The sequence below is a fragment of the Hemitrygon akajei genome, chromosome 1 (assembly GCF_048418815.1).
Source record: "Hemitrygon akajei chromosome 1, sHemAka1.3, whole genome shotgun sequence".
NCBI lineage: Eukaryota > Metazoa > Chordata > Chondrichthyes > Myliobatiformes > Dasyatidae > Hemitrygon > Hemitrygon akajei.
Genome location: NC_133124.1, coordinates 5,254,613 through 5,282,433, shown reverse-complemented (window position 1 = coordinate 5,282,433; position 27,821 = coordinate 5,254,613). Strand labels below are relative to the sequence as shown.

The following is a 27,821-nucleotide window of genomic DNA, read 5'->3' as shown; positions in this document are numbered from 1 at the left end:
TTAACCTATCCTCATAAGATATTCTCTGTAATCCAGGCAGCTTCGACATCCTTCCTATAATGAGGTGACCCGAACTGAACATTAATGTGGTCTACAGAGTTTTATAGAGCTGGGACATTACTTTGAAGCTCTTGAATTCTGTTCTCTAACTAATGACGGCCAACACACAATTTTCCTAACTACCCTATCAACTTCAACAAAATTTCAAAAAGGAATTGTCCATAATCAAAACTGGCTTGGGAAGTGGGCAGGGGAGCAGAATCAGTCCTATTTTAAAGCTGAATTAAAAGAAAGCTAGTGCTAGCTTTAAAGCACTTAACATGCTGTAAATAATTTGCACGTGAAATATTTAATTAAACTTCTGATGCTGTCCCTGTGAATTCAGCTTATTTCTCGCTGTTCAGCTTTACTCTCTCAACAGTGTTGGTAACAACAGTTCTGGTGACTGTACCTTGCTCTTTTCCAGGCACTTTATAACGAAGATGTTAACGACACTAACTACGTGTTTTCACTGTATGGACGGTTTTGCCATGAGGTTAAGCTGGACTATTCACCATACATCAACTATTTCACGCGTGTCTACTGGAATCGGTCTTACCGTGTGTACAGAGTCAACACCTTGATATCTTTTCAATATTAATGAAGATTGAGTCCATGCCTTCCTTTCTGCTGAATCTATTTAATTTTTGTGTTGAAATAACGTCTCCTTTTGCATAAGGACCTTTTCAAAAAAGATATTTCTTTTTAACTTATTTTTTTATAAATTAGCCTGAAATGAGGTACACATTTTATCTTTCCCAGGATCTGCCAACATTGCTTATTCCAAATGGAAGACTTTAAAAAAAAAATCATCAATGCTATTAAAACAAGGTAACCGAAATCTGTTAAATCGGATGCTGAATTGAATTGCGTTTATTGTTTTTTATTTAGAAATACAGCATGGAACAGGCCCTTCCAGCCCACCAATTTAACCCTAGCCTAATCATGGGACAATTTACAATGCCTAATTAACCTACTAACTGTTACATCTGTGGACTGTGGGAAGAAACTGCAGCATCCTGAAGAAACCCAAGTGCTCACAGGAAGGATGTACAAATTCTTTATAGAGGACGCTAGAATTGAACTCTGAACTGCAACAACCAGAGCTGTAACAGTGTCATCCTAACCACTGTGGTATCCCATAGTTTGAATAAGTAATGGACCTCACCGAGCTGCACATGGTCTCTAACCGGTGCACTTTGAAAGGAGCCCAGACACTCCTGGACATGTGTGCGTAAGCTCTGTCCACAGCTCAAGTGACTTTGAGTCAGTGATAAACATTTAAAAAGTATTGTTGTGGACACCACGTCATGGACACAAAGGAGTGGGACTTTAATGATGCCTTACACAAAGTAGGGACAAAGCATTACCGTGAGATGATGTTGTCTTTTTAAATTAATTGATAGCATAGCACCTATTAGAGCTTTCTAGTTTAAAATATGCAGGAAAATGTACCGATCTTGTAATTCTCACGTCTATGGAATGGGTCTTTGCAGAGTCAATACCTTAATATCTTTTCAATATAATGAAGATTTGAGTCCATATCTTCATTTGTGCTGAATCTATTTAATTTTTTTTGTGTTGAAATAACATCTACCTTTGCACATGGATCTTTTTGAAAAGGCATTTCTTTTTAACATTTTTTATGTCAATAATATTTCAACATGACATCTAAAAACTGGAAAGACATTACACTCATAGACACACCTGGAGGAAATCTGTTCAAGAGGGAGCTGTTCTACATGAGAGCGACCTCTTCTGGACCACAGAGAACAAGCAGCAGCTGTGAAAGCAGAGACTGAACAACCAAAAGACCCAAACACTAACCACAGCCACCACTTACTCTTGTTCACATTGCACCCGAATGTGGATCTCAGATCAGCCTCTACAGCCACTTGAGGGCCACCAGTGGACAACTCCTTCAGAGAAACATCTAATGAGGAAAAATATCTTCAGTGTCTCATCACACTTGACCAGGCTGATCACACTGCTATTGCTTTTATACATTTTCTTGAAAAGAAGTCCACGTTCCCTGCATTTGCATACGATACTGGTCACCCCACTATAGGAAAGGTGTTGAGGCTTTGGAGAAGGTGTAGAAAACATTTACCAGAATACTGCCTTGTTTACAGGGCATATGCTGTTATGAGAGGCTGAATAAACATGAGTTGTTTTCTCTGGCGCATTGGAGGCTGAGGGGAGATCTGATAGAGGTGTACAAGATAATGAGAGGGATAGATGGAGTGGACAGAGAGTATCTGTTTCCCAGTATTAAAATGTCCAATACCAGAGGGTATGCATTGAAGGAGAGAGGGGTTAAGTTCAAGTAGAATGTGAGAGTTAAGTTGTGGATGCCTGGTATAGTGGTAGAGGCAAATACTTTAAAGGCTTTTAAGTAATGTTTTGATAGGCACATGGCTATAAGGAAGATGGATATGGAGATTGTGTAGGTTGTAAGGATTAGTGTATGGATGTTTTTGACTTGCACAACATTGTGGGCCAAATGACCTGTTACTGTTTTGTACCATTCTATGTAATCTATTTCACATATGTAGTCTTGTAATTCATTATAAAAAGGTATTTACTGTTACTACTTCATTCATTATGTGACGTATTGTATGATGTGGAAGATCATGGTCTTTCCATGACCATGATTGTTCTCGACAAAATTTTCTATAGAAGTGGTTTGCCACTGCCTTCTTCTCGGCACTGTTTTTCCAAGATGGGAGACCCCAGCCACTATGAATACTCTGTAGAAATTGTTTGCCTGGTGTCAGTAGTCGCATAACCAGGACTTGTGATATGCACCGGCTGCTCATATGACCGTCCACCATCTGCTCCCATGGCTTCACGTGATCCTGATCAGGGGGAGGGGGGCTAAGCAGGTGCTGCACCTTGCCCAAGGGCGACCTGCAGGCTAGAGGAGGGAAGGAATGTCCTTTGGTGGAGACGTATCTTCAGCCACCACTAATGAGTGCCACATTGTAATGAGCTATTAGGAGCAGATTTCAATTGTGGAGAGGATTGGTTTTTCAGATTGGGGGGAAAAAAATCTTGATTTCTAAGGAATGATCTTACAAATTTTGTTTAGGAAAAAATATTTTCAGTGTCTCACATTTGCTGTCAGTTGCCACCTTGCAAAAGATTGGTGAGGAGAAGGACCAGCTGTAGCTGAGATGCCAGGAAGCAGCTGGAGGTCAAGGTCCTTTAGGCTAAGCTAGTGTCATATCAATGCTATATCGGTTTACTAAGGGCACCATGGAAGTGTAGTGGTCAGTGTAATGCTGTTACACTGCCTGCTGTGAGATTAGGGTTCAATTCCTACCACTGTCTGTAAGGAGTTTGTACGTTCTCCCTGTGACCGCATGGCTTTCCTCCAGGTGCTCTGGTTTCCTCCTACAGTCCAGAGATGTATGGTTAGGGTTTGTGAGTTGTGGGCATGCTTTGTTGACACTGGAAATGTGGCAACACTTGCACAGTCCTCACTGATTAGGTTTGACAGAAATGATGCGTTTCACTGTATGTTTTGGTGTACGTGTCACAAATAAAGATAATCTGTTGTCACATGTACTGAGGTACAGTGAAAGTACATCCTGCATGCTGATCGTACAGATCAATTCACTCCACAGTGCGCTGAGGTAGTAGAAGGTAAAACAAAAGCAGAATGTAGAATAAACTGTTACAGTTACAGAGTGCAGTGCAGCTAGACAATAACGAGGTTGATTGTGAGGTCACAGGTCCTCCTTATCATACTAGGGAACTATTTAATAGTCTTATAACAGCAGGGTAGAAGCTGAGCTTGGGCCTGGTGGGACGTGCTTTCAGGCTTTTGTATCTTTTGCCTGATGGAAGAGGGGAAATGAGAGAATGTCTGAGGTTGGTGGGTCTTTGATTATGTTGGCTGCTTTACTGAGGCATTGAGAAGTATAGACAAGAGTCCATGGAGGGGAGGCTAGTTTCTGTGATATGCTGAGCTGTGTCCACAATTCTCTGCAGTTTTTGCAGTCATGGGCAGCACACACAAACTGCTGGAGGAACTCAGCAGGTTAGGCAGCGCCTATGGAGGGGAATAAAAATCCAATGTTTTGGGCCGGGACCCTTCATCAAATGATGTTGTGTACTTGGATTTTCAGAAGGCCTTTGACAAGGTGAGGCTGCTTAACAAACTACAAGCCCATGGTATCAACTTATTAAACCGACTTTGGCGAGGTTGAAGGCAGATGATTCTGCTTTCCCATGATAAGGCAGACGTTTACTAATGAAGGAAGAAGTTGTGAAAATGAGGAAGCATAAATAACAAATACAATTTCCATCAGGCGAGGTGTGTAACATAAAACTATCTTGGTGACAGGCAAATTCATTTAGAAAGGCTGTAGGAAATGTGGCATATAAAAGGAGGGAAAACAACATATTGATGCAGAAGAGTTGTAATTGAAACTAAAAAGAATTGCACTTAGCATTAGTTGTTAAGACTTCTCACCCTTGAATACTTGAAACACACAGCTCAAAATGAAAAATCTGAATCAGGTTTATCATCGATGAGGTGAAATATGCCGTTTTGCAGCAGCAGTGCAATGCAATACACAAAATGACAATAAGTTACAATAAGAAATAGTAGAAATAAAAAGAGAACAAAATAGTAGGGTAGTGTTCATGGGTTCAATGTCCATTCAGTGCTCCATTTGCAGTATGTGGGAAGTCAGGGCGAGCACAATTGTCACTGATGACTACACCTGTAAAAGGTGCATCCAGCTGCAGCTCCTAAGAAACCGTGTTAGGGAACTGGAGCTGGATGAACTTCGGATCATTCAGGAGGCAGAGGCAGAAGTAAACAGGAGTTACAGGGAGATAGTCACCCTTAAGAGTCAGGAGACAGGTAGTTGGGTGACTGTCAGGAGAGGGAAGGGGATTAGACAGAATGAGCAGAGCACCCCTGTGGCCATTCCCATTAACAATAAATATACCGTTTTGGATACTGTTGGTGGGGTCGACCTACCAGGGACAAGTTGCAGTGGTTGCGTCTCTGGCACCGAGACTGGACCCTCAACTCAGAAAGGTAGGAGGGAAAAGAGGAGAGCAGTAGTGATAGGGGATTTGACAGTTAGGGGGGCAGATAGGAGGTTCTATGGAAGAGATCGAGAATCCCGGATGGTCTGTTGCCTCCCTGGAGCCAGGGTCTGCGATATCTCTGATCAAATTAGACAATAGACAGTAGGTGCAGGAGTAGGCCATTCGGCCCTTCTAGCCAGCACCACCATTCACTGTGATCATGGCTGATCATACACAATCAATACCCCGTTCCTGCCCTCTCCCCATATCCCTTGACCCCGCTATCTATAAGAGCTCTATCTAACTCTCTCTTGAATGCATCCAGAGACTTGGCCTCCACTGCCTTCTGGGGCAGAGCATTCCACATATCCACCACTCTCTGGGTGAAAAAGTTTTTCCGCATCTCTGTTCTAAATGGCCTACCCCTTATTCTTAAACTGTGGCCTCTAGTTCTGGACTCACCCATCAGCGGGAACATGCTTCCTGCCTCCAGTGTGTCCAATTCCTTAATAATCTTATATGTTTCAATCAGATCCCCTCTTATCCTTCTAAGTTCTCAGTATTCTCAAGAGGGAGGGTGAGCAGCCGGATGTCATGGTCCATGTAGGGACCAATGATGTGGGTCGGAAGAGTGAGGACGTCCTGAAAGGTGAGTTTAGGGAGTTAGCTGCCAAGTTAAAGGACAGGACCTCCAGGATAGCAATCTCAGGATTGCTACCAGTGCCACATGCAGGCGGGTTTAGAAATAGTAAGATAGCACAGATCAACACGTGGCTGAAGACATGGTGCAGGAGGGAGGGCTTCAGATTTATAGATAATTGGGCAGTTTTCCAGGGAAGGTGGGACCTGGTCCAGCAGGACGGTTTACATCTGAACTGGAGGGGGACAAATATTCTTGCAGGTAGGTTTGCTAGAGAGGCTCCAGTGGATTTAAACTAGATACAAGGGGGGAGGGGAACCAGAGCATAGGAACAGATGTATGGGAGAAGGAAGGAAAACAAGTCAGTAAAGTTCTTTCTACTGTTAGAGATAAACAGAGAGGAAGAGGTGGAGAATTTCTTAAATGCATTTATTTTAATGCTAGGAGCATTGTAAGAAAGGTGGATGAGCTTAGAGCATGGATTGATAACTGGAAATATGATGATGTAGCTATTAGTGAAACATGGTTGCAGGAGGGGTGTGATTGGCAACTAAATATTCTTGGATTTTGTTGCTTCAGGTGTGATAGAATCCGAGGGATAAGAGGGGGAAGGTGTTGCATTGCTTGTCAGAGAAAATATTACAGTGGTGATCTGGCAGGATAGATTAGAGGGCTCATCTAGGGAGGCTGTTTGGGTGGAATTGAGGAATGGGAAAGGTGTAGTAACACTTATTGGGGTGTATTATAGACCACCTAATGGGGAGCGAGAATTGGAGGAGCAAATTTGTAAGGAGAAAGCAGATATTTGTAGTAAGCACAGGGTTGTGATCGTGGGAGATTTTAATTTTCCACACATAGACTGGGAAGCCCATACTGTAAAAAGGATGGATGGTTTGGAGTTTGTAAAATGTGTGCAGGGTAGTTTTTTGCAGCAATACATAGAGGTACCAACTAGAGAAGGGGCAGTGTTGGATCTCCTGTTAGGGAATGAGATAGGTCAGGTGACAGAGGTATGTGTTGGGGAGCACTTGGGGTCCAGTGATCACAATGCCAGTAGTTTCAATATAATTATGGAGAAGGATAGGACTGGACCCAGGGTTGAGATTTTTGACTGGAGAAAGGCTAACTTTGAGGAGATGCGAAAGGATTTAGAAGGAGTGGATTGGGACAATTTGTTTTATGGGAAGGATGTAATAGAGAAATGGAGGTCATTTAAAGGTGAAATTTTGAGGGTACAAAATCTTTATGTTCCTGTTAGGTTGAAAGGAAAGGTTAAAAGTTTGAGAGAGCCATGGTTTTCAAGGGATACTGGAAACTTGGTTTGGAAAAAGAGAGATATCTACAATAAATATAGGCAGCATGGAGTAAACGAGGTGCAAGTGTAAAAAGAATCTTAAGAAAGAAATTAGAAAAGCTAAAAGGAGATATGAGATTGCTTTGGCAAGTAAGGTGAAAATAAATCCAAAGGGTTTCTACAGTTATATTAATAGCAAAAGGATAGTGAGGGATAAAATTGCTCCCTTAGAGAATCAGAGTGAACAGCTATGTGTGGAGCCAAAAGAGATGGGGGAGCTTTTGAACAATTTCTTTTCTTTGGTATTCACTAAGGAGAAGGATATTGAATTGTGTAAGGTAAGAGAAACAAGTAGGGAAGTTATGGAAACTATGACGATTACAGAGGAGGAAGTACTGGCGCTTTTAAGGAATATAAAAGTGGATAAATCTCCAGATCCTGACAGGATATTCCCTAGGACCTTGAGGGAAGTTAAGTATGGAAATAGCAGGGGCTCTGACAGAAATATTTCAAATGTCATTAGAAACGGGGATGGTGCCGGAGGATTGGCGTATTGCTCATGTTGTTCCATTGTTTAAAAAGGGTTCTAAGAGTAAACCTGGCAATTATAGGCCTGTCAGTTTGACATCAGTGGTGGGTAAATTAATGGAAAGTATTCTTAGAGATGGTATATATAATTATCTGGATAGACAGAGTCTGATTAGGAACAGTCAACATGGATTTGTAAGTGGAAGGTCATGTTTGACAAATCTTATTGAATTTTTTGAAGAGGTTACTAAGAAAGTTGACGAGGGTAAAGCAGTGGATGTTGTCTATATGGACTTCAGTAAGGCCTTTGACAAGGTTCCACACGGAAGGTTAGCTAGGAAGGTTCAATCGTTAGGTATTAATATTGAAGTTGTAAAATGGATTCAACAGTGGCTAGATGGGAGATGCCAGAGAGTAGTGGTGAATAACTGTTTGTCAGGTTGGAGGCCGGTGACTAGTGGTGTGCCTCAGGGATCTGTACTGGGTCCAATGTTGCTTGTCATATACATTAATGATCTGGATGATGGGGTGGTAAATTGGATTAGTAAGTATGCAGATGATACTAAGATAGGTGGCATTGTGGATAATGAAGTAGGTTTTCAAAGCTTGCAAAGATATTTAGGCCAGTTAGAAGAGTGGGCTGAAAGATAGCAGATGGAGTTTAATGCTGATAAGTGTGAGGTGCTACATTTTGGTAGGAATAATCCAAATAGGACATACATGGTAAATGGTAGGGCATTGAAGAATGCAGTAGAACAGAGTGATCTAGGAATAATGGTGCATAGTTCCCTGAAGGTGGAATCTCATGTGGGTAGGGTGGTGAAGAAAGCTTTTGGTATGCTGGCCTTTATAAATCAGAGCATTGAGTATAGGAGTTGGGATGTAATGTTAAAATTGTACATGGCATTGCTAAGGCCGAATTTGGAGTATTGTGTACATTTCTGGTCACCGAATTATAGGAAAGATATCAACAAAATAGAGAGAGTACAGAGAAGATGTTACCTGGGTTTCAGCACCTAAGATACAGGGAAAGGTTGAAGAAGTTAGGTCTTTATTCTTTGGAGCATAGAAGTCTGAGGGGGGACTTGATAGAGGTATTTAAAATTATGAGGGGGTTAGATAGAGTTGACGTGGATAGGCTTTTTCCATTGGTGAGAGTAAGTGTTCGGCACAGACTAGAAGGGCCGAGATGGCCTGTTTCTGTGCTGTAATTGTTATATGGTTAAAATGCTAAAGGAACTCAACAGGCCAAGCAGCATTTTGTGTGTGTTGCTTGGATTTCCAGCATCTGCATATTTTCTCATTTGTCTTTTTTTAAATACCTTTTTAATTATTTATATCAAACTTCAGCTAATTGGGGCAGCTTCTACTTGGATTTTATATGTCCCAATTAACGGGAATCCGTTGAAAACAAAAGAAACATCATTTTCTTTACCTGTAGTCAGTCACATGTTTAACAGTCATGGAGTTTCCATTTATTTCATTGCTGGACGGCTCCTAGAAGATATAAGCACAATGGGAAGCATGTTTTACAGGAAAAGGTTAGTTACCTTATCCCGCCTGTACCCCCATCACAGCATCACTGCATTTGAAGTATCCCTGCTCTTAACTCTGGTATTGACCTGGCACATGATGCATTTCAGGAATTTAATTCTAACCCAGAGTTGTTTTAACTTTTTACAATATTCACTTTGTAAACTCTGAATCTTTATCCCCCATCTCGTTACCTAACCGTGCCCATCCTTAACCTCATTCAAGACCACAGACTGGGCTTCAGGTCTGTCCTCTGTTCTCATAATATCTTTTTTATCTGAGTGGGTTGCCTAGACATTTTTCTAGCCACTTCATCTCTCATGGAGCTTTTTGGATGTGGTTTTTTAAAAACACAAACGTGGTCTAGTCAGCACATTGTATTAAGTTCCAAAACAGCTCCCTGAGTGGCTTGTTTTTTGTTTGGTAGAACATTGAGTGCTATATCACAGTACAGGCTAACCTCTTAATCTACTCCAAAATTAATCTAACCCTTCCCTCCTACTTAGCTCTCCATATTTCTATCATCCATGTGCCACTCTAAGAGTTTCTTAAATGTTCCTTAAACCACTCTGTTTATTAACAAAATACACCCCTGACATCTCACTCCCACCCTATCCTTTCCTCCAATCACCTTAAAATTACGGTTCTTGGTATTAGTAATTTCCACCCTGGGGAAAAAGCCTCTGGCTGTCCACTTGATTTATGGTTCTTTCATGTTGTAGATCTCTTTAAAAATCACCTCTCATCCTCCTTTGCTCCAGAAAGAAAAGCCGTGGCTCACTCACCCTTTCCTCATAAGACATGCTCTCTAATCCAGGCAGCACCCTGGTAAATCTCTGCACCCTCCCTAAAGCTTCCACATCCTTCCAACAATTTGGTGACCAGAACTGAACACAATATTCCAACTGAAACACAATATTTAACCATTCTGTGGCTTTCTGTATTTGGTCCATTGTTCTGGTGTGTTATCTTTTTATTTATCTACTTAACACCCACCAAAATAGACCATAAGATATTTTATGATGTGAGATGTTAAATAGTTATTCGGACTCTTTCCCGTTCACTCACGCAAGGAGCTGGTTTTTGGGAAGTGGGGAATCTTGAGGTGAAATCAACATGGCTTTATCCTTACTGACACACACAAAATGCAGGAGGAACTCAGGTCCTGGAGCCATAGAGCAGAACAGCACAGAAACAGGCCCTCAGCCGATTTAACCCCATTGACCTTCACCCAGACCATAGCCCGCCCACCATACCTCTTCCATCCATGTACCTATCCAAGTTTATCTTAAATATTGAAAGCAATCCTGCATCCACTACTTCTGCTGGCAGCTTGTTCCACACTCTCACCCAAGAGACGTTCCTCCTCACGTTCACCTGAAACATGTAACCGCACATGCTTAACCCATGACCTCTAGTTCTAGTCTCACCTAACCTCAGAGGAAAACGCTTGCCTACATTTCTGCTGTCTATGCCCCTCATTCTCCTACGTTCCATGGAATAAAGCTCCTCACCTGTTCAACCTTTCCCTGTAACTGAGGTCCTCCAGTCCCAGCAACATCCTTGTAAATTTTCACTACAATCTTATTTACATCTTTCCTGTAGGTAGGTGCCCGGAACTGCACACAATACTCCAAACTAGGTCTCACCAACGTCTTCAACATAGCATTCTGCACTCAGTACAGCCTCTCATAAATCAATTGAAAGAAATGAGTCGACGTTCGGGCCGAGACCCTTCCTCTGTCCTCAGCAAGGTTCCGTTGCGCCCACACTTCAGAGAGTCGCACGTCCCCAACGACGCCAAGCTCTTCTGGCACCCCGGTCTGCGACCCCACTTCTCTGGCAAGAATTCCCCACCCCTTCTTCCTCTTCCTTCCTCTTCTTCTTGGACATTCCACTCTGGTCTTCTGCCCGCTCTGGTTCTTTCTATCTCCAACCGTCTACTCTCTCCTATTCGAACCTTACCCCCTGAACTTAAAAAAAAAAGTCCTCCCATAGATGCTTCCTGAGTTCCTCCAGTTTTTTGTGTGTTACTCTAGATTTCCAGCATCTACAGAATCTCTTGTTTAGGGGGAGGAACCGATTGTCTGAATACTTTCTTGCTTGAGATAACATCCCTGTGCGATCCGCTAATAATGCTTTGAGACGCAGAGAAACTGCTGGAGGAACTCAGCAGGTCAGGTAGGGAATCTGTGGAGACCGCATTCCCTTCCGGCTGAGTTCCTCTGTGTGTGTGTGTGTGTGTGTGTGTGTGTGTGTGTGTGTGTGTGTGTGTGTGTGTGTGTGTGTGTGTGTGTGTGTGTGTGTGTGTGTGTGTGTGTGTGTGTGTGTGTGTGTGTGTGTGTGTGTGTGTGTGTGTAAGAATCATACATAACAATAAAATAAGATTAAATAGTGCAAAAAGAGAGCAAAACATAAATAGCGGGTTAGGATACACGGAAACAAGAGAAACTCTGCAGATGCTGTGTGTGTCGTGCGCACGGGTTCGATGCCCATTCAGAAATCTGATGGCGGAGGCGAAAGAATTGTGTGTGTACAAACAAGCAGGAGGGACTCAGCAGGTCGGGCAGCATCCGTTGAAATGAGCAGTCGACGTTTCGGGCCGAGACCCTTTGTGTGTGTCTTCTGGACTTCCCTGATGGTAGCAGTGAGAAGAGGGCATGTCCTACGTGATGGGGTCCTGAGTGATGGATGCCGCCCTTTGAAGCGAGGGAAGCTAGTGTCCATGATGGAACTGGCTGAGTTTACAACTTTCTGTAGCTTCCCCACCCCCGATCCTGTGCAGTGGCCCCTCCATGCCGGACGGTGATGCAGCCGGTTAGAATGCTCTATGGTGTAAGTGACATAACAAATCTATACGAATAACGACTATTAGTGTTTTGTTGCAGGGCTTGAGTTGGCGGCAACAGATGATGGTCCGAATATTCTCTCAGTAGGCAGGCACGTGTAATCGTTCAGTTAAATCTTTGCTTTATGGGCGGCTTGTGTTTTCCATAATTTATAAACTAAGCGTTTTGTTGTTTGGCTATATCCAAATATAATACCACATACATTACAGCACCACACAGGCCCTTCGGCCCATGATGTGCCGACCTTTTAACATACTCTAAGATCAATGTGACCCTTCCCTCCTACATGCCCCCGTGCCTATCTAAGAGATTTTTAAATGCCCCTAATGTATCTGCCCTTAATCACTCCAGGCAGTTTGTTCCATACGCCCAGCACACTCTGTGTAAAAAATATCTCCCTCTGCCACCCCTCACACTTTCCTCCAATCACCTTAAAATTTTGGCTATTTCTCCCCAGGGTAAAAGTTCCATTCTGTCTATGCTTCTGATCATCTTGTACACCCATCTCACGGGTCAAGTAGATGATTATTGAGAGGTTTTGCGAATGCAGTTGAGCGGCGCGGAGATGAGTTAAAACACAGCATGAAGGACCATTTAGCGGCTCTCATCCGAGAGAAGACGCACCGATTCCCACCCCCTCCCCGGCTCTGCGACGCTCCCATTGATGGAAGCCTGGGTGGGTGGGGTTAGACCTGGCAGCGAAGAGGGAAGGGCCGGAGATCGGAGGCGCCTCGCACACCGTCTGCTTTCGCGTTGCGGACCGGTTTAGGGGGCTGATTCCTGGACCAGGCAGTAGTCCCGGGGCGGCTGAGTATTTTATCAGCTTCTGGTTTTGAAGTTGCTAACTGCGGGACTTGTCTTCGCTCAGGAACAGAATTAGTGAGCAGCGGTGGGGACGGATCATGTTTGCCTGTACCGGTGCCCGGTACCGCTGTCTCGGGTCTGCCGCCTCACTCTTCCCGCTTCTGTGGCTCCTCGCCGTGGCAGTGCGTGTGCCGGGTTCCTCCCGGAGTAACCCGGTGGTTCTCGGCCACGTGTCTGGGAATTCAGCGGCCAGTAGCCCGGGGAGGGGCGACAGGGTCAGTCCACTTCAGCCACCCGGAGTCTGGCTCCTGCGCCCGGACCCCGGGCTGTCCCTACGCGTCTCTCCGTCCAACACCGCTGGAAAGCCCGAGCCTAGCCCGGCTGCTGCGGACATGACCGCCACCGACCGAGGGAAGGCGAGCAGGAGCGGTCGCCGCCCTGCTGACCCTCGGCTCGCCGGTCAGAACCCGGAGGAAGTGGACTCCGGGTCGGACGTGGAGCCCGTCCCGCCCAGTGTGAGCGCCCCGGTCCCGGCTCAGAGAGCCGCTCGTTCGGCACCGGATGAGAAGTTTTACTCAGTGACCGTGTCGGAGCAGCACAGGGTCGGGAGCGTCATCTACACAGTGCCCGACGGCAGGTTCGAAGGACGGTGGTTTGAGGTGTTGTCCCCGGCGGACGCACCGGTACAAGTGGAGCGGCACTCCGGCAAAGTTTACCTGGCCAAGGGGTTGCGCGACAGGTCGCCCGTCCGCATCACCGTTCGAGTGAACAGTGCGAGAGGTGAGCGACACAACACATAGACACTAATATACACGCATAGACACACTCACTGCGCATATGTACAGACGTATATATACTATATGTACATCGACACACACCCCTTCACCATGCGCACATACATTCATACAGACACACCACACATATTTCTCTCTCACACACACTCACACCCTTCACCACGGGCGCACACTCGCTATTCACACGATTGACTTCGCGGTATTGAAGTGTTTAGCTTTGTTGAGTCTGCAGGATTTGACAGACGGGATTCGTTGCCAACAGAACAGTTTAACTCCGTGTTAGCAAAAATCAGTTCCATCCTGATGCGGTAACGTTGTAGTCCCGCAAGTTTATTTTTAAGAAAACGCCTCCATACACCAAAGTTGCAGATACAAGAAAAAGACAGCAGATATTCGGAGTTTTAACCAAAGACCTGTGGGGTTTACGGAGAGTTTCAGGAGAAAATTATGAGCGAATTCCCGAATTGGGATGTTAGATGCGGAATGAAAAATTTCCGATTGGGAAAGTTGTTGAATAGTTACAAATTGTGAAATGGTTAACAGCGCAGTGAATTCAGGTTGAAAGCAGATTTGGACAGGTACTTGGACCCAGCGAGGGAAATGGTGCCGGCTCAGTTGCAAAGTCCAGTATAATGTTATAGCACAAGTACACGTATCCACAGCAGCAATGAACACGAGGGAAATCTGCAGATGCTGGAAATCCAAGACAACACTCTCAATGCTGGAGGATCTCAGCAGGTCAGGCAGCATCTATGGAAATGAATAAACAGTCGACGGTTCGGACAAAACCCGATGATGGGTTTCGATCCGAAACGTTGACTGTTTAACTCATTTCCATAGGCGCTGTATGACTTGCTGAGATCCTCCAGCGTTTTGTGTGTGTCGCTCAAGATTTCCAGCGTTTCGCTCCACCTATCACCTCCGAACTATCCTGTTTCCCCTCCCTCTACCACCTTATCCAGCTGACTTTCCCCTTGCCCTCCCGTCCTGATGAAGGGTCTCGACCCGAAACGTCGACTGTTTACTCTGAGCTCCTGCAGCATTTTGTGTGTTTTGCCAATGTGCTATGTAGTGTAATCATTCGAGTCGAGTTTGTTCTCCTAAGCATGAGGATCTAGAGGCCGATCCGGGGCCCGCATATTCGGGTGCGCTGCGGTGTGGACAAGAGTAAATGATGGCTGTGGTTAGTGGCTGGGTCTTTTGGCTGTCCAATTCCTCCGTGCTCAGCTTGCAGCTTGTGCTCTGTGGCCCAGAGGAGGTCGCTCTCATGTAGCGCAGCTCCCCCTCGAACAGATTTCCTCCAGTGACTGCAATGTTTCCCCGGTTTTTAGATGTAGTGTTGAATTTCTTCAGGCTGATTTTGATGTTACTGCCCACCAGGGGCTCGCTGATCTTCAACTGGGGGTAAAGGATCTGCCTGGGGAGACGGGCATCGGGCACCCGCATGACATCGGATTTGCTTTTGCAGACAGAAGCTGATTGGCAGCTACATCAGGGGCACATAGTATCGGATAAGTAACAATCGCAGAGAAAAATTAAAAAATGAACACAGTATTTACAACGAAAAACCAAATTAGAACAACAACAAATGAATCTTCGTGTGAAGTGATTAGAGTGGCCACGTTGCAGCGGTGGTTAGGGTTTCGCGGTTGGCTCAAGATTTACCAGGATGCTGTCTGGATTAGAGAGCGAGTCTTATGAGGATAGGTTGAGTGAGCTAGTGCTTTTTTCATTGTAGTGAAGGATGATGAGAGGTGAATTGATAGAGGTGTACAAAATGATGAGAGGCATAGATCGAGTGGACAGTGTGAGACCTTTCCCAGGGCGAAAATGACTAATATCAGGGGGCATTATTTTAAGGTAATTGGAGGAAAGTGTTGGAGAAAGCATTTGACAAGGTCCCTCACGAGAGACTCATCCAGAAAGTCATAAGGCATGGGATAAGTGGAACCTTGGATAAAAAAAAATTGGCTTAAAGGAAGAAAGCAGAGAGTAGTTGTGGAAGGAAAGTATTCTGCCTGGAGGTCGGTGACTAGTGGAGTGCCGCAGGGATCTGTCCTGGGACCCCTGCTATTTGTGATTTTTATAAATGACCTGGATGTAGAGGCGGAAGGATGGGTGAGTAAGTTTGCAGATGACACAAAGATTGGAGGAGTTGTGGATGGAGCTGTAGGTTGTCGAAGGTTACAAGAGGATATAGACAGGCTGCAGAGTTGGGCAGAAAAATGGCAGATGGAGTTCAATCCGGATAAGTGTGAGGTGATGCATTTTGGAAGGACAAACCAGAAGACTGAGTAGAGGATTAATGGTCAGTGTGGATGAACAAAGGGACCTTGGGGTTCAAATCCATACATCCCTCAAGGTCACTGCACAGGTTGATAGGGTAGTTAAGAAGGCCTATGGGATGCTAGGCTTCATTAACAGGGGGATTGAGTTCAAGAGTAGAGAGGTCATTTTACAACTCTACAAATCTCTGGTGAGACTGCACTTAGAGTATTGTGTTCAGTTCTGGTCACCTCATTATAGGAAGGATGTGGAAGCTATGGAGAGGGTGCAGAGGAGATTTACCAGGATGTTGCCTGGTTTGGAGAACAAATCATATGAAACAAGGTTAGCAGAGCTGGGACTTTTCTCTTTGGAGCGTAGAAGAATGAGAGGGGACTTGATAGAGGTCTACAAGATTATGAGAGGCATAGATAGGGTGGATAGTCAGTACCTGTTTCCCAGGGCACCAATAGCAAACACAAGAGGGTATATGTACAAAATTAAGGGAGGGAAGTTTAGGGGAGACATCAGGGGTAAGTTTTTTACACAAAGGGTTGTGAGTGCCTGGAATGACTTGCCAGGGATGGTGGTGGAGGCTAAAACATTAGGGGTATTTAAGAGCCTCTTGGACAGGCACATAGATGAAAGAAAAATGGAAGGTTATGAAGTAGCGTGGGTTTAGTACTTTTTTTTATGGATTATATGGGTCGGCACAACATGGAGGGCTGAAGGGCCTGTGCTGTGCTGTAGTGTTCTATGGAAATGTCAGAGGTAAGCTTTTCTCTACACAGAGAGTGGTGGGTGCATGGAATTCACTGCCAGGTAGAGGCAGATACATTAGTAGCCAGCCATCGATCCCAGGGGATGATGGGTTTACGCCTCTGGTGGACTGTGTCCTCTCCAGGGCACAAGCCTGGGCGGGAAGATTTGAAGAACCGGCTGTTGCCCAAGCAACGGGTTCCCCCTCTCCATGCCACTGATGTTGTCCAAGGGAAGGGCAAGCACCGATACAGCTTGGCACCTGAGTCATCGCAGAGGTTGCCGGAGTGAAGTTGTAAACATTAAACTACCTTAGGGACCCCGGCTCTGGGTTTCTTCCTCGGGGTTTACTCCCGAAGACTTTCCCATGGTGGGTAAGGCCGCAAGGCAGCAGAGAGGGACTTTTAAGAGGCTCCTAAATAGGCGCATGGATGATATTAAAAAAAGAGATGCTATGTGCGAGGGAAGTGTGAGACTGTTTTTAAGAACATGATAAAAGGCTGGAACAACACTGCGGGCTGAGGGCCTGTACTGTGCTGGAGTGTTTTATGTTCTTATAGTTGAAGAGAAGTAGCCATTCTTGTTGTGTGGAACTTCTTGCTGCTGGGTCTCCTGCCCCAGCGTAGCTGTACTGTATAGTTCTGTTATTGGGCCTGCTTCCCCCTGACACCTCGCAGTCTCCACCTGCCTCTCATACCAGACTCGTCACCAGACCTGCAGCCTATTTAAACCCAGTTCTCACCCACAGACCTTGTTCACTCATTGAGCTAGCTGCCCTTGACCAGATGCTTCTAGCCTGCACTCTCCCAGTCTAAAGTTTATCTTGTTGTCTGTTGTGTTTAGCTTTGGTTCTCTCTGGTTTTGTAACTGCTCATGGCTTGCTATTTTGCACCTGCTATTGAAGTCATCGTTCATGGTTGAATCATCTCTGCTGCTCTGTGTCTGGGCCTCCTCTACATTTCCTGGCACCTGAGACATTTCACTTAGTAGAAATCACATCTATTTATTTAGCAATATAATGAGGAATAGAACTTTCCATCTCTTCAAGCCATGCCACCCCAGCAATATCACACCACTGATCAACCCTAACCTAATTGTGGGACAATTTACAATGACCAATTAACCTACCCGGAATGTCTTTGACTTGTGGGAGACAACTAGAGGATTCAGGGAAAACCACGCATTCCATGGGGAGGACGTGCAGACTCCTTACAGACGATGTCAGATTTCAACTCGGCCAAGCTGTAATAACATTGCACTAAACGCTATGTGACTGTGGTCCCTCTAGAAGCAGGGGTAAGAGCAGCGAATGTAAATAATATCAATATTTGGCAATTTAGTGAGAATTCGTTCAGATTAAGTCTTCTTAGTCAGGTCTTCAGGATTGAGGGTCACTTGTGTACATTTCAATTCCATAAGACATAGGAGCCTATCAAGTCTGCTCCACCATATTCTTTTGGTTCTGAGGTGACTGATAGAGCCCTTCAGCCCATCTAGTCAGAGCCTATATTATTATTCTGCCTAGACCCATCAACCTGCACTGGGGCCATAGCCCTCCATACCTCTCCCATCCAAGTACCTATCCAAACTTCTGTTAAATGTTGAAATTTAACCCACATCCACCACTTGCTCTGGCAGCTCATTCCACACTCTCACTACCTTCTGAGGGAAGAAATTCCCCCCTCAAGAGAGTGAGTTTGTTAAATGCCTATGAAATGGCTTTTTAGAGCACTTTGTTGTTGAGCCTACTAGGGGGATCAACTATACTGGATGGGGTGTCATGTAATGAGCCAGAGGTGATGAGTGAGCTTAAGGTAAAGGAACACTTAGGAGACAGTGCTCACAATATGATTAAGTTCAGCTTGGAAGGAGCTGCTGGCAGGGATGATGTGCCAAATGGCATAGTTCTGCTTATGTCTTATGGTCTTAAATCACAAACATGTGCTCAGTGTCCACTGAGTGTACATGAGAACAATTTCTCAGCTATGTGGAAGACTATGGTCTTTGTCCCTAATCTGTCCATTGGAGGCAGCTGAAGCGAATTAGTTTTCAGTGCTGAGAACATTGGCTGCAAGAGTATTCAGGATAACAGGGACAAATATTGCCTCATAGATCAGTCTTCATATTCAAATACTCTTTTCCACAAATGACCAGAAACCAATATGCTGCTCAGAAAGTGATGGTGTATCTTGTTTCTGATGCCTGTCTTCAATGATGGATGCCTCCTGAGAAGTAGGAAACAATCCACTTTATTTCCACAGTTTTCTCATGGATCTTTAGTATTTCAGGACAAGATTAGAACATAGAATGTTGAACATTACAGTACAGTACAGTACAGACCCTTCAGCCCTTGATCTTGTGTTGACTTTTTAACCTACTGTACTCTTAAGATCAATCTAACCTTCCCTCTACATAACCTCTACTTTTCTATTATCCATTTGCCTATCTGAGAGTTTCTTAAATGTCCCTAATGTAATTGCCTCTACTACCACCCCTGGCACAGGGCATCAGTGTACATGCCATTCACTTTGGGGGGAAAAACTTGCCTCTAAGATCCCCCCCTATACTTTCTCCAATCACCTTAAAATTATGCCTGCTCATATTAGCATAAATCCAAGTCATTGGGTGTATTTAAGGCAGAATTTGCTAGGTTCAAAGTGAATTTTATTATCAAAATATATATATGTCGTCATATACAACCCTGAGATTCATTTTCTTGTTGGCATACTCAATAAATCGATAGAATAATAACCATACAAAAAGCAATGAAAGACTATCAAACTTGGGCATTCAACTAGAGTGTGGAAGACAGCAAACTCTGCAAATACAAGAACAGAAGAAATAATAAATAAATAAATAAATAAATAAGCAATAAATATTGAGAATATGAGATGAAGAGTTCTTCAAAGTGAGTCCATTGATTGTGGGACCATATCAGTGATGGGGCAAGTGAAGTTATTCCCTCTGGTTCAGGAGCCTGATGGTTGAGGGATAATAACTGTTCCTGAACCTGGTGGTGTGGGTCCTGAGGATCCTGTACCTTCTTCCTGCTGCAAGAAGAGAGCATGGCCTGGGTAGTATGGTTCTGGATTAGTCAGTTATGGGGAGAAGGTAGGAGAATGGGGTTGATGGGGATAATAGTTCAGCCATGATGGTATGGTGAAGATCTGATGGGCCAAATGGCCTAATTTTGCTCCTATGTCTTGTGGTAATTTTGTTGCTGTATAGCTTCTGCCTTTGTGGATATCTAGAATACACGTTGTCTCTCTGATGTTATCTCACTGATTTGGGTCGAGGTTTCACTAGGGGCATTTGTCCCATATGAAGTGCTCATTGACACCTGATGTATGTGTTATTGTAGGTTCTCTATTGATCAGGGCTGACCATGGCTGTAGCATCCCAGCTGTTTACACAAGCCAGGGCAGCACAGTATAGAGAGCAAGCTGCTGCCCAGGCACCAGCTTCCCCCTCTCCACACAGCTGATGACTCCAAAGGAACGGCAGAGGCCGATACAGTTGGCACAGGCGGTGTTGCAGGAGTTACTAGTCAGTGTTGAACTCAACATAGGACTGCCTCAGGGACTACAGCTGCAGATTTTTCCTCGGGGTTTACTCCCGAAGCCTTCCCCATGATTGGGTATAACCACAGGGCTGCAGACGTTTGAGATCAGGGTTTTCTTTCTCCTCGATGAAGTGCCAACCATGACTGATGAGCCCCATCGGGCCAAAGCGAGTGGTATTAAGCATCATATATTTGTATAAAGCAGCTGAGATGTTGGCTGGAACACTTTTGGTAGCTCTTTTACCTCTGTTGGATGTTTGGCCACCTCAATGAGTTGAGCAAGATTTGGAATCAGAACCAGGTTATCATTGACATGTATCATGAAATTCATTGTTTTGAAACAGCGTACCATGCAATGCATTAAAAATTCTATGAAGTACAATAAGCCATATGAACAAAATAAACACGAGATTGTGCAGATGCTGGAAATCCTGAACAACCCACACAAAATGCTGCAGGACCAGTGGGTCGGGCAGCACCTATGGAAAAGAGTAAACAGTCGGCGTTTCGGGCTGAGGCCCTTCATCAGGACCCAAATAAGTGCAGAAAGAGAGCATAATAGTGAGGTAGTGTACATAGGTTCACTACCCATTCAGAAATCTGTTGCTGGAGAGCACAAAACTGTTCCTGAAACCTTGGGTGTGTGTCTTCAGGCTTCTATGCTTCCTCCTTGATGGTAGCAATAAGAAGAGGGCATGTCCTTGATGGTGAGGCCCTTAATGAAGGATGCTGCCTTTTTCAGACATCGCCTTTCGAAGATGTCCCCAGTGGTAGGGAAGTTAGTGGCCATGATGGAGCTGGCTGAGTTTACAACTTTCTGCAGCTTGTCCCGATCTGGCATAGTGGCCCCTCCCTCTCCATACCAGACAATGATGCAACCAGTCAGCATGCTCGCCATGGTACACCACTGCACTGTGGGAGAATCGCAGAAATGCCACATCTTGAATGAAGTTCTAAACCTAGGCAATATTTACATTTATGAGTTTCTTTGATACAATGTTCAGAAAAGCAGAAAGGGACATCCTGGCCAATAATTACTTTAGCACATAGTTACATTTCTAGTTTATTTGGCCACTTCTCTTTGTAAAGTTATACAGTGTGAAAATTGGCGGTTGTTTTCCCAACATTATCGCATTTACTGAAGTTCAAAGAGAGTACATTGATACTGCGGGTGCTTGCAAAAGGTGGAGTGAGGACCAGGGGTCAGCACAGCACAGACCCTTCAGCCAGCCAACAATGTTGTGCTGACCTTTAACGTTCCAGTTAACCCCTCCATTTTTCAATCATTCATGATATCTAAACAACTTACTTAGAGTCATAGAGCACTACAGCACAGAAACAGGCCCTTTGGCCCATCTGGTCCATGCTGGTCTGTCATTCTGCCTAATCCCATCAGCCTGCATCCGAACCACAGCCCTCTATCGTGAAACTTGTTGTTTTGCAGTAGCCTTACAGTGCAAGACACAAAAATTACTACAAGTTACAATAAGAGACATAAAAAATAAGTAAGTAGTGCAAAAAGGGAGCAAAATAGTGTCGATGGGTTCATTTTCTATTCAGAAATCCCATGGCGGAGGGAAAGAAGCTGTTCCGAAAAACAGGTGAGTGTGGGTCTTTAATGTCCTGTACCTTTTTTCTGATGGAGCAATGAGAAGAGGCATGAAACACAATACAATTATCATGAAGAATTACTATTTTATTGAAAATTATGTATAGAAAAACTAGACATAAATAAAGACTGACAAACCGCCGATGTATAAATGAAAACAAATGGTGCAAATACAAATTCAGGGATCAACTTTATTTGCCAAATATGTGCTAGGAATTTGCTCTGGTGTGGTTATATAAATATATATATATTTTCTCTCACCCCTTAGGGGTGGTGTGTATCTGTATTTTTCCCCGAATCTCGTGTCCTCTACCAGAGGCCCGGGAGCCTGAGGGTTCGGCACATTATCCTTGCTGTTCCTAGTAGCGTACTCATCCGGACTGAGACCTCAGATGTTGTTCCCGGGAATTGTTGGAGCCACTCTCCCAGTCCAGGTGTCACAGCTCCCAGTGTTCATATCACCACCAGGAATACTCTGGTTTTAACCATCCTTCCACATCTTCTCTATCTGCTCTTTCAAGAGCCGGTATTTCTCCAGCTTCTCATGTTCTCTCTTCCTGATGTTCCTGTCATTCAGGTTTGCCACAAGTTTTGAATATTAAAAAGTTTCCACACACACACACACACACACACACACACACACACTCTCACACACACACACACACACACACACACACACACACACACACACACACACACACACACTCACACACACACACACACACACTCACACACACACTCACACACACACACACACTCACACACACACTCTCACACACACACACACACACACACACACTCTCACACACACACACACTCTCACACACACTCACACACACACTCACACACACACACACTCTCTCTCTCACACACACACTCTCTCTCACACACACTCTCTCACACACACACGCGCGCGCGCACACACACTCACTCACACACTCACACGCGCGCGCGCACACACACACACTCACTCACTCTCTCTCACACACACACTCACACACGCGCGCGCGCACACACACACTCACTCACTCATACACACTCACTCACTCATACACACACACTCACACTCTCTCTCACACACACTCTCTCATACACACACTCACACACACACACACTGAGAAAATGAGTTGTAGAATTGTTGAAAGTGAATTTGTTGATCGTGGACTCCGTTCAGAGTTGAACTGAGGTGAGTGGAGTTATCCACGCTGGTTCAAAGTTTTATTGACGTGAGTGAAGTTATCCACGCTGGTTCTAAATATATCCTCAGCTCTTTTTTGAATTTGATAAATATGAAATTATTTCTAAACATTGCGGATGAAACAGAAAAACTTTCCAAGTGTAAACCCAAAAGGCTGGAAACTCTCCAGCAGGTTGACGGTCCTGCCTGCGCAGGCCATTTCCTGTGGTTCCAAACATCGTCTGTAGTCACAGCTGTCTTTACAAATGGAACACCCTTCTTGCAGTTTCCTGCGGCGAGTCTGGGACCAGAGAGCACAGCCCCAGAATAGAACGATGTCCACTTAGAACGGAGGTGAGGAGAAATTTCTGTAGCCAGAGGGTGGTGAAGCTGTGGAATTCGTTGCCACGTACGGCTGTGGTGGCCAAATCATTGGGTGTATTTAAAGCAGAGATTGAAATATTCTTAAATAGTCAGGGCGTCAAAGATTACGGGGAAAAGACAGGAGAATGGCGCTGAAAGGGTTAATAAATCAGCGCTGATGGATGGATCGAATGGTCTGTTTCTCTATTGAGATGTCACCACAACCAATGATCTCACTTATATAACCATATAACAATCACAGCACGGAAACAGGCCATTCCGGCCCTCCTAGTCCGTGCCGAACTCTTAATCTCACCTAGTCCCACCTACCCGCACTCAGCCCATAACCCTCCACTCCTTTCCTGTCCATATACCTATCCAATTTTACCTTAAATGACACAACTGAACTGGCCTCTACTACTTCTACAGGAAGCTCATTGAAGCACATTCCTTCAAGGACTCTATCTTGTTATCTGATGTTCTGGTTATTTATTGCTAATTATTTATATTCGTATTTGCACAGTTTGTGTCTACTGCAGTCTGGTTGATCTTTCATTGATCCTGTTCTATAGGTTTATTGACCACGTCCGCAAGGAAACGAATCTCCGGGTTGTATGTATGTACATTGATAATACACTCACTTTGTGAACGTTTTGTACTTTGTACTGCGGTTTTATAGATGATTCCATTTGGCAACATGTAGCGATATTTGCTTTGTTTTCCCGGGCATTTGTCACCACGCCACACAGTAAATCCCGTTTGTGGGGAATATTCACAAACCGGAGCGTGTGAAAATGCTAATATTTAATTTGTGACTAAAAACCAAGCGATTGATTAAATGTGAAGTGTGTATGTCTGTTCGCTTGTAGTATGCTTGTGAATTCAGCCGAGCGCCTGGCTCTGTCGTGGATAGAGATTAAATAACCGCGGCAACATCAAAACGACGAAGGGAAGAGTTCACTCCTAATGTTTTTTACAGACCAGTCTTTCAAGATACCAGTGAAGGTCAGATTAATGGGCATTTTATTGCGAAAAGTAAGAAATCAGCGTGAGTGCAGAGTGGATTGACACGAATGGTGAAAAACCTGCGCCGTTTGCACGCCCTGGGTGTCCGGTGTCTGAATAAATCTCAACTCGGAAATGAATCCCAGTCTCCAGTTCATTAAATGGAAATCTGTCTCTTTTCTTCCCAGCCAAGTGACACTTTTGAAAGCCCTTGCTCCACGACTCCACAGCAAATACACGAAGACATTAACCGGTTCACGCGGCATTACTTTAAGCTGTTGGTCAGATAAATGCTGAAGCTTTATAAGGCACTGGTCAAACCGCACCACGGTTTGAGAGCAATGCTCCCTCGAATTTGTAATGACCAGTTTGCACAAAAATCTTGTGCTGTGCAATAATTTTGTCCAGTGACAACAATATGTGCACGCTGAATTTTAAATATAGAGGTATTCGTTTTAACAGCTAGCAAAACACTGTTGATAAGAACTTTGATTTCCTCCGGGTTTGACTTCTCTCACAGAACATGCGCAGCGGACCTGCAGCAGGTAATGAAGGATTTTCCCGCTGGAGCTTCTGGGCGCAGTCCATATGTGATTTGATTGCTAAATGACGCTTTAAAAGTCAAGCTTCCAAAAATCACTCCACTTCTTCCCACTTGTGAATTCTCCAGGAACTTTTGCATCGCGCCAATACACGTAGATAATACCTGTTTCTGTATGGTACACAATTGACATAAATGTATCTGGGATTGAGAGGGTGAACAGCTTTAAATTCCTCGGCATCCACATCACCGAGGATCTCGTGGTCTGTACACACCGGCTGTGTGGTGAAAACCGCACAACAGCACCTCTTTCACCTCAGACAGTTGAAGTTTGGTGTGGGCCCCTAAATCCTAAGAACTTTCTACAGGGGCACAATTGAGAGCATCCTGACTGGCTGCATCACTGCCTGGTATGGGAACTGTACTTCACTCAATCGCAGGACTCTGCAGAGCAGTGCGGACAGCCCAGCGCATCTGTAGATGTGAACTTCCCGCTATTCAGGACATTTACAAAGACAGCTGTGTAAGAAGGGCCCGAAGGATCATTGGGTTCCTGGTTCACTCCAACCACAAACCGTTCCAGCTGCTACCATCCAGGAAACGGTACCGCAGCATAAAAGCCAGGACCAACAGGCTTTTTCCACCAGGCCATCAGTCTGATTAATTCATGCTGATATAATTGTATTTCTACACTATATTAACTGTCCTGTTGTACATTATAAATTACTATACATTGCACATTCAAACGGAGACGTTACGTAATGATTTTACTCCTCGTGTATGTGAAAGGTGTAAGAAATACAGTCACTTCAATTCCAAATATTTGTCGTAGCTGCCCTTTCCTGACCTCATGCGCTTTCTGTGTAGCGGTTTCTACTGTTTCACTGAGCCATTCCGCTTTAAGAGAACTGGCAGTTCTTTGGCGTTTCATGACCGTTGATTCTTTGGATTTCGACATAGTGAATCAATAATTTCTTCAGTAAAACAGTATAAACAAGCCAGTTCTAAAATCTGCAGACAAATCATTGCAAACTCCACGTTATCAACGCTATCCGCATGAGAACCAGGAAGAGGAAATGTGATTGTGTACAATTGTTAAGTGTACTTCGATGTAGAGGATGGCAAAAGGTGTGTGAGCATGCACTTGCGCACACCTTAGGGGGAACATTGGTTGTGAGCAGTTTTGGGCCCCTTATCTAAGAAAAGATGTGCTGGAGGAGGTTCACCAGAATGATTCCAGGAACTAAGGGGTTAATGTATGAGGAGCGTTTGATGGCCCTGGACCTGTACTCCCTGGAGCTTAGAAGAATGGGAGGGGGAGGGGGATCTCATTGAAACCTATGGAATGTTGAAAGGTTGGGATAGAGTGGATGTAAGGAAAATGTTTCCTATGGTGGGAGAGTCTAGGAGGAGAGGGCACAGTCTCAGAATAGGGGGACGTCAATTTAAAACAGAGGTGAGGAGGAATTTTTTTAGCCAGAGCGTGGTGAATCTGGAATTCATTGGCACAGATGGCTATAGAGGCCAAGTCATTGGGTACATTAAAAGCAAAGGTTGACAGGTTCTTGATTAGTCAGGGTGCTAAAGGCTACAGAGAGAAGGACTGAGAAGGATAAGTTAGACATGATGAAATGGTAGGGAGAGACTCGATAGGCTGCATGGCCTATCTAGTTCTGTGTCTTATGGGGATAGCCCAACACCACTTCTCAATGGAAGAACAACACTGAACTGATTCCACAACCTATCGACTCACTTTCAAGGTCTCCCTGACTCATGTTCTTGATATTCATTGCTTATTTATTATTAATATTTTGTTTTTGTTCTTTATATTGTCTTTTGCACACTGTTTCACTGTCTTTGTTATTTGCAGTTTTCATTGCTTCTATTGTGTTTCTTTGTAGTTACTGTGAAAATGAACCTCAGGGTTGTATATGGTGACATATACGTACAGTGATAATAAATTTAGTTTGAAACAAGAATGGTTGGCAAATTAGTTTAATCATCTTAGTAACATTAAAGTATATCAACAGATCATTCATGTGTTTTGTCTTTAGAACAGTAATGGATTATGATCTGTTTTTTCTTGGGTACTTTTCCATGAAGGCAGCATCTGTTGAATATGTTCACCAGAATTATCTAGTAGTCGTGAAGATTGTGGGTTCTGATTGATCTCCCGGCTTATTATTCATGTCAACACATTTTTATTCTTGATAACTATTTCAATGTTCACAGGTTCTTGGTTAGTCATGGTGTTAAAGGTTACAGAGAATGTTGTTGAGAAGGATAATTAATCAGTTGTGATGGAATGGTGGAGCAGACTTGATGGGCTGAATGGCCTAATTCTGCTCCTATATGTGATGGTGCTACTAGCATACCACTTCCATATTAGTACTGAAACAACCAGCTGTAATTGAACTGATTATTTCATTCAAAGCAAACTCATCCAATGCGTGAATTTAAAAACATAAATTTTAAAAGCCATCTTCAAAATCTGAATAAGTCCCCCTCCTTCAAAGGAAAAGATTAGCTGAAAGGAGAAAAGACTGTGACTGCCGAATCTCAATCAAGGAATTCCTGTGTTAGAGTCATGAAATACTAGAGCACAGAAACAGTCCCTTTGGCCCATCTAGTCCATGCTGAACTATTCTGTCTAGTCCCATTAACCTGCACCTGGACCATAGCCCTCCATACCCCTCCCATTCATGTACATATCCGAACTTCTCTTAAACGTTGCAATTGAACCCACATCCACCACTTCCACTGGCAACTCATTCCCCACTCTCACCACCCTCTGAGTGCAAAAGATCCCCCTCGGGTTCCTCTTGAATATTTCACCTTTTACTCTCAACCTATTACTTCTAGTTCTAGTCTCACCCACCCTCAGTGGAAATCTGATGGCAGAGAGGAAGAAGCTGTTCCTGATATGTTGAGTGTGTGTCTTCAATCTCCAATACCTCCTCTCTGATGGTAACAATGAGAAGAGAACATGTCCGGGATGCTGAGGGTCCTT

At 44.2% G+C, this 27,821-nt stretch overlaps 2 protein-coding genes and 1 long non-coding RNA gene across 8 annotated transcripts in view; 2 read left to right on the top strand and 1 right to left on the bottom strand.

Annotated features, from left to right (window-relative positions):
* Positions 1–2,632, top strand: part of LOC140713979 (probable C-mannosyltransferase DPY19L4) — a 128,953-nt gene extending 126,321 nt beyond the window's left edge. For all 6 annotated transcript variants that reach the window (XM_073024933.1, XM_073024758.1, XM_073024684.1 and 3 more), the window contains one exon: positions 467–2,632. In XM_073024933.1, coding sequence (XP_072881034.1) covers positions 467–640 — 174 coding nt within the window. In that variant the 3' untranslated portion in view covers positions 641–2,632. The remainder of the gene's footprint in view (positions 1–466) is intronic.
* LOC140714504 (uncharacterized) overlaps positions 1–13,512 on the bottom strand; it is a 70,845-nt gene extending 57,333 nt beyond the window's left edge. Inside the window, exons 1-2 of the long non-coding RNA XR_012095902.1 lie at positions 13,453–13,512; positions 8,986–9,047 (exon numbers count right to left, since the gene is read on the bottom strand). This is a non-coding gene — a long non-coding RNA (uncharacterized lncRNA). The remainder of the gene's footprint in view (positions 1–8,985; positions 9,048–13,452) is intronic.
* Positions 12,675–27,821, top strand: part of LOC140713847 (neural-cadherin) — a 295,732-nt gene continuing 280,585 nt past the window's right edge. The window contains exon 1 of the mRNA XM_073024473.1: positions 12,675–13,516. Within this exon, the coding sequence (XP_072880574.1) occupies positions 12,835–13,516 (682 nt within the window). The 5' untranslated portion in view covers positions 12,675–12,834. The remainder of the gene's footprint in view (positions 13,517–27,821) is intronic.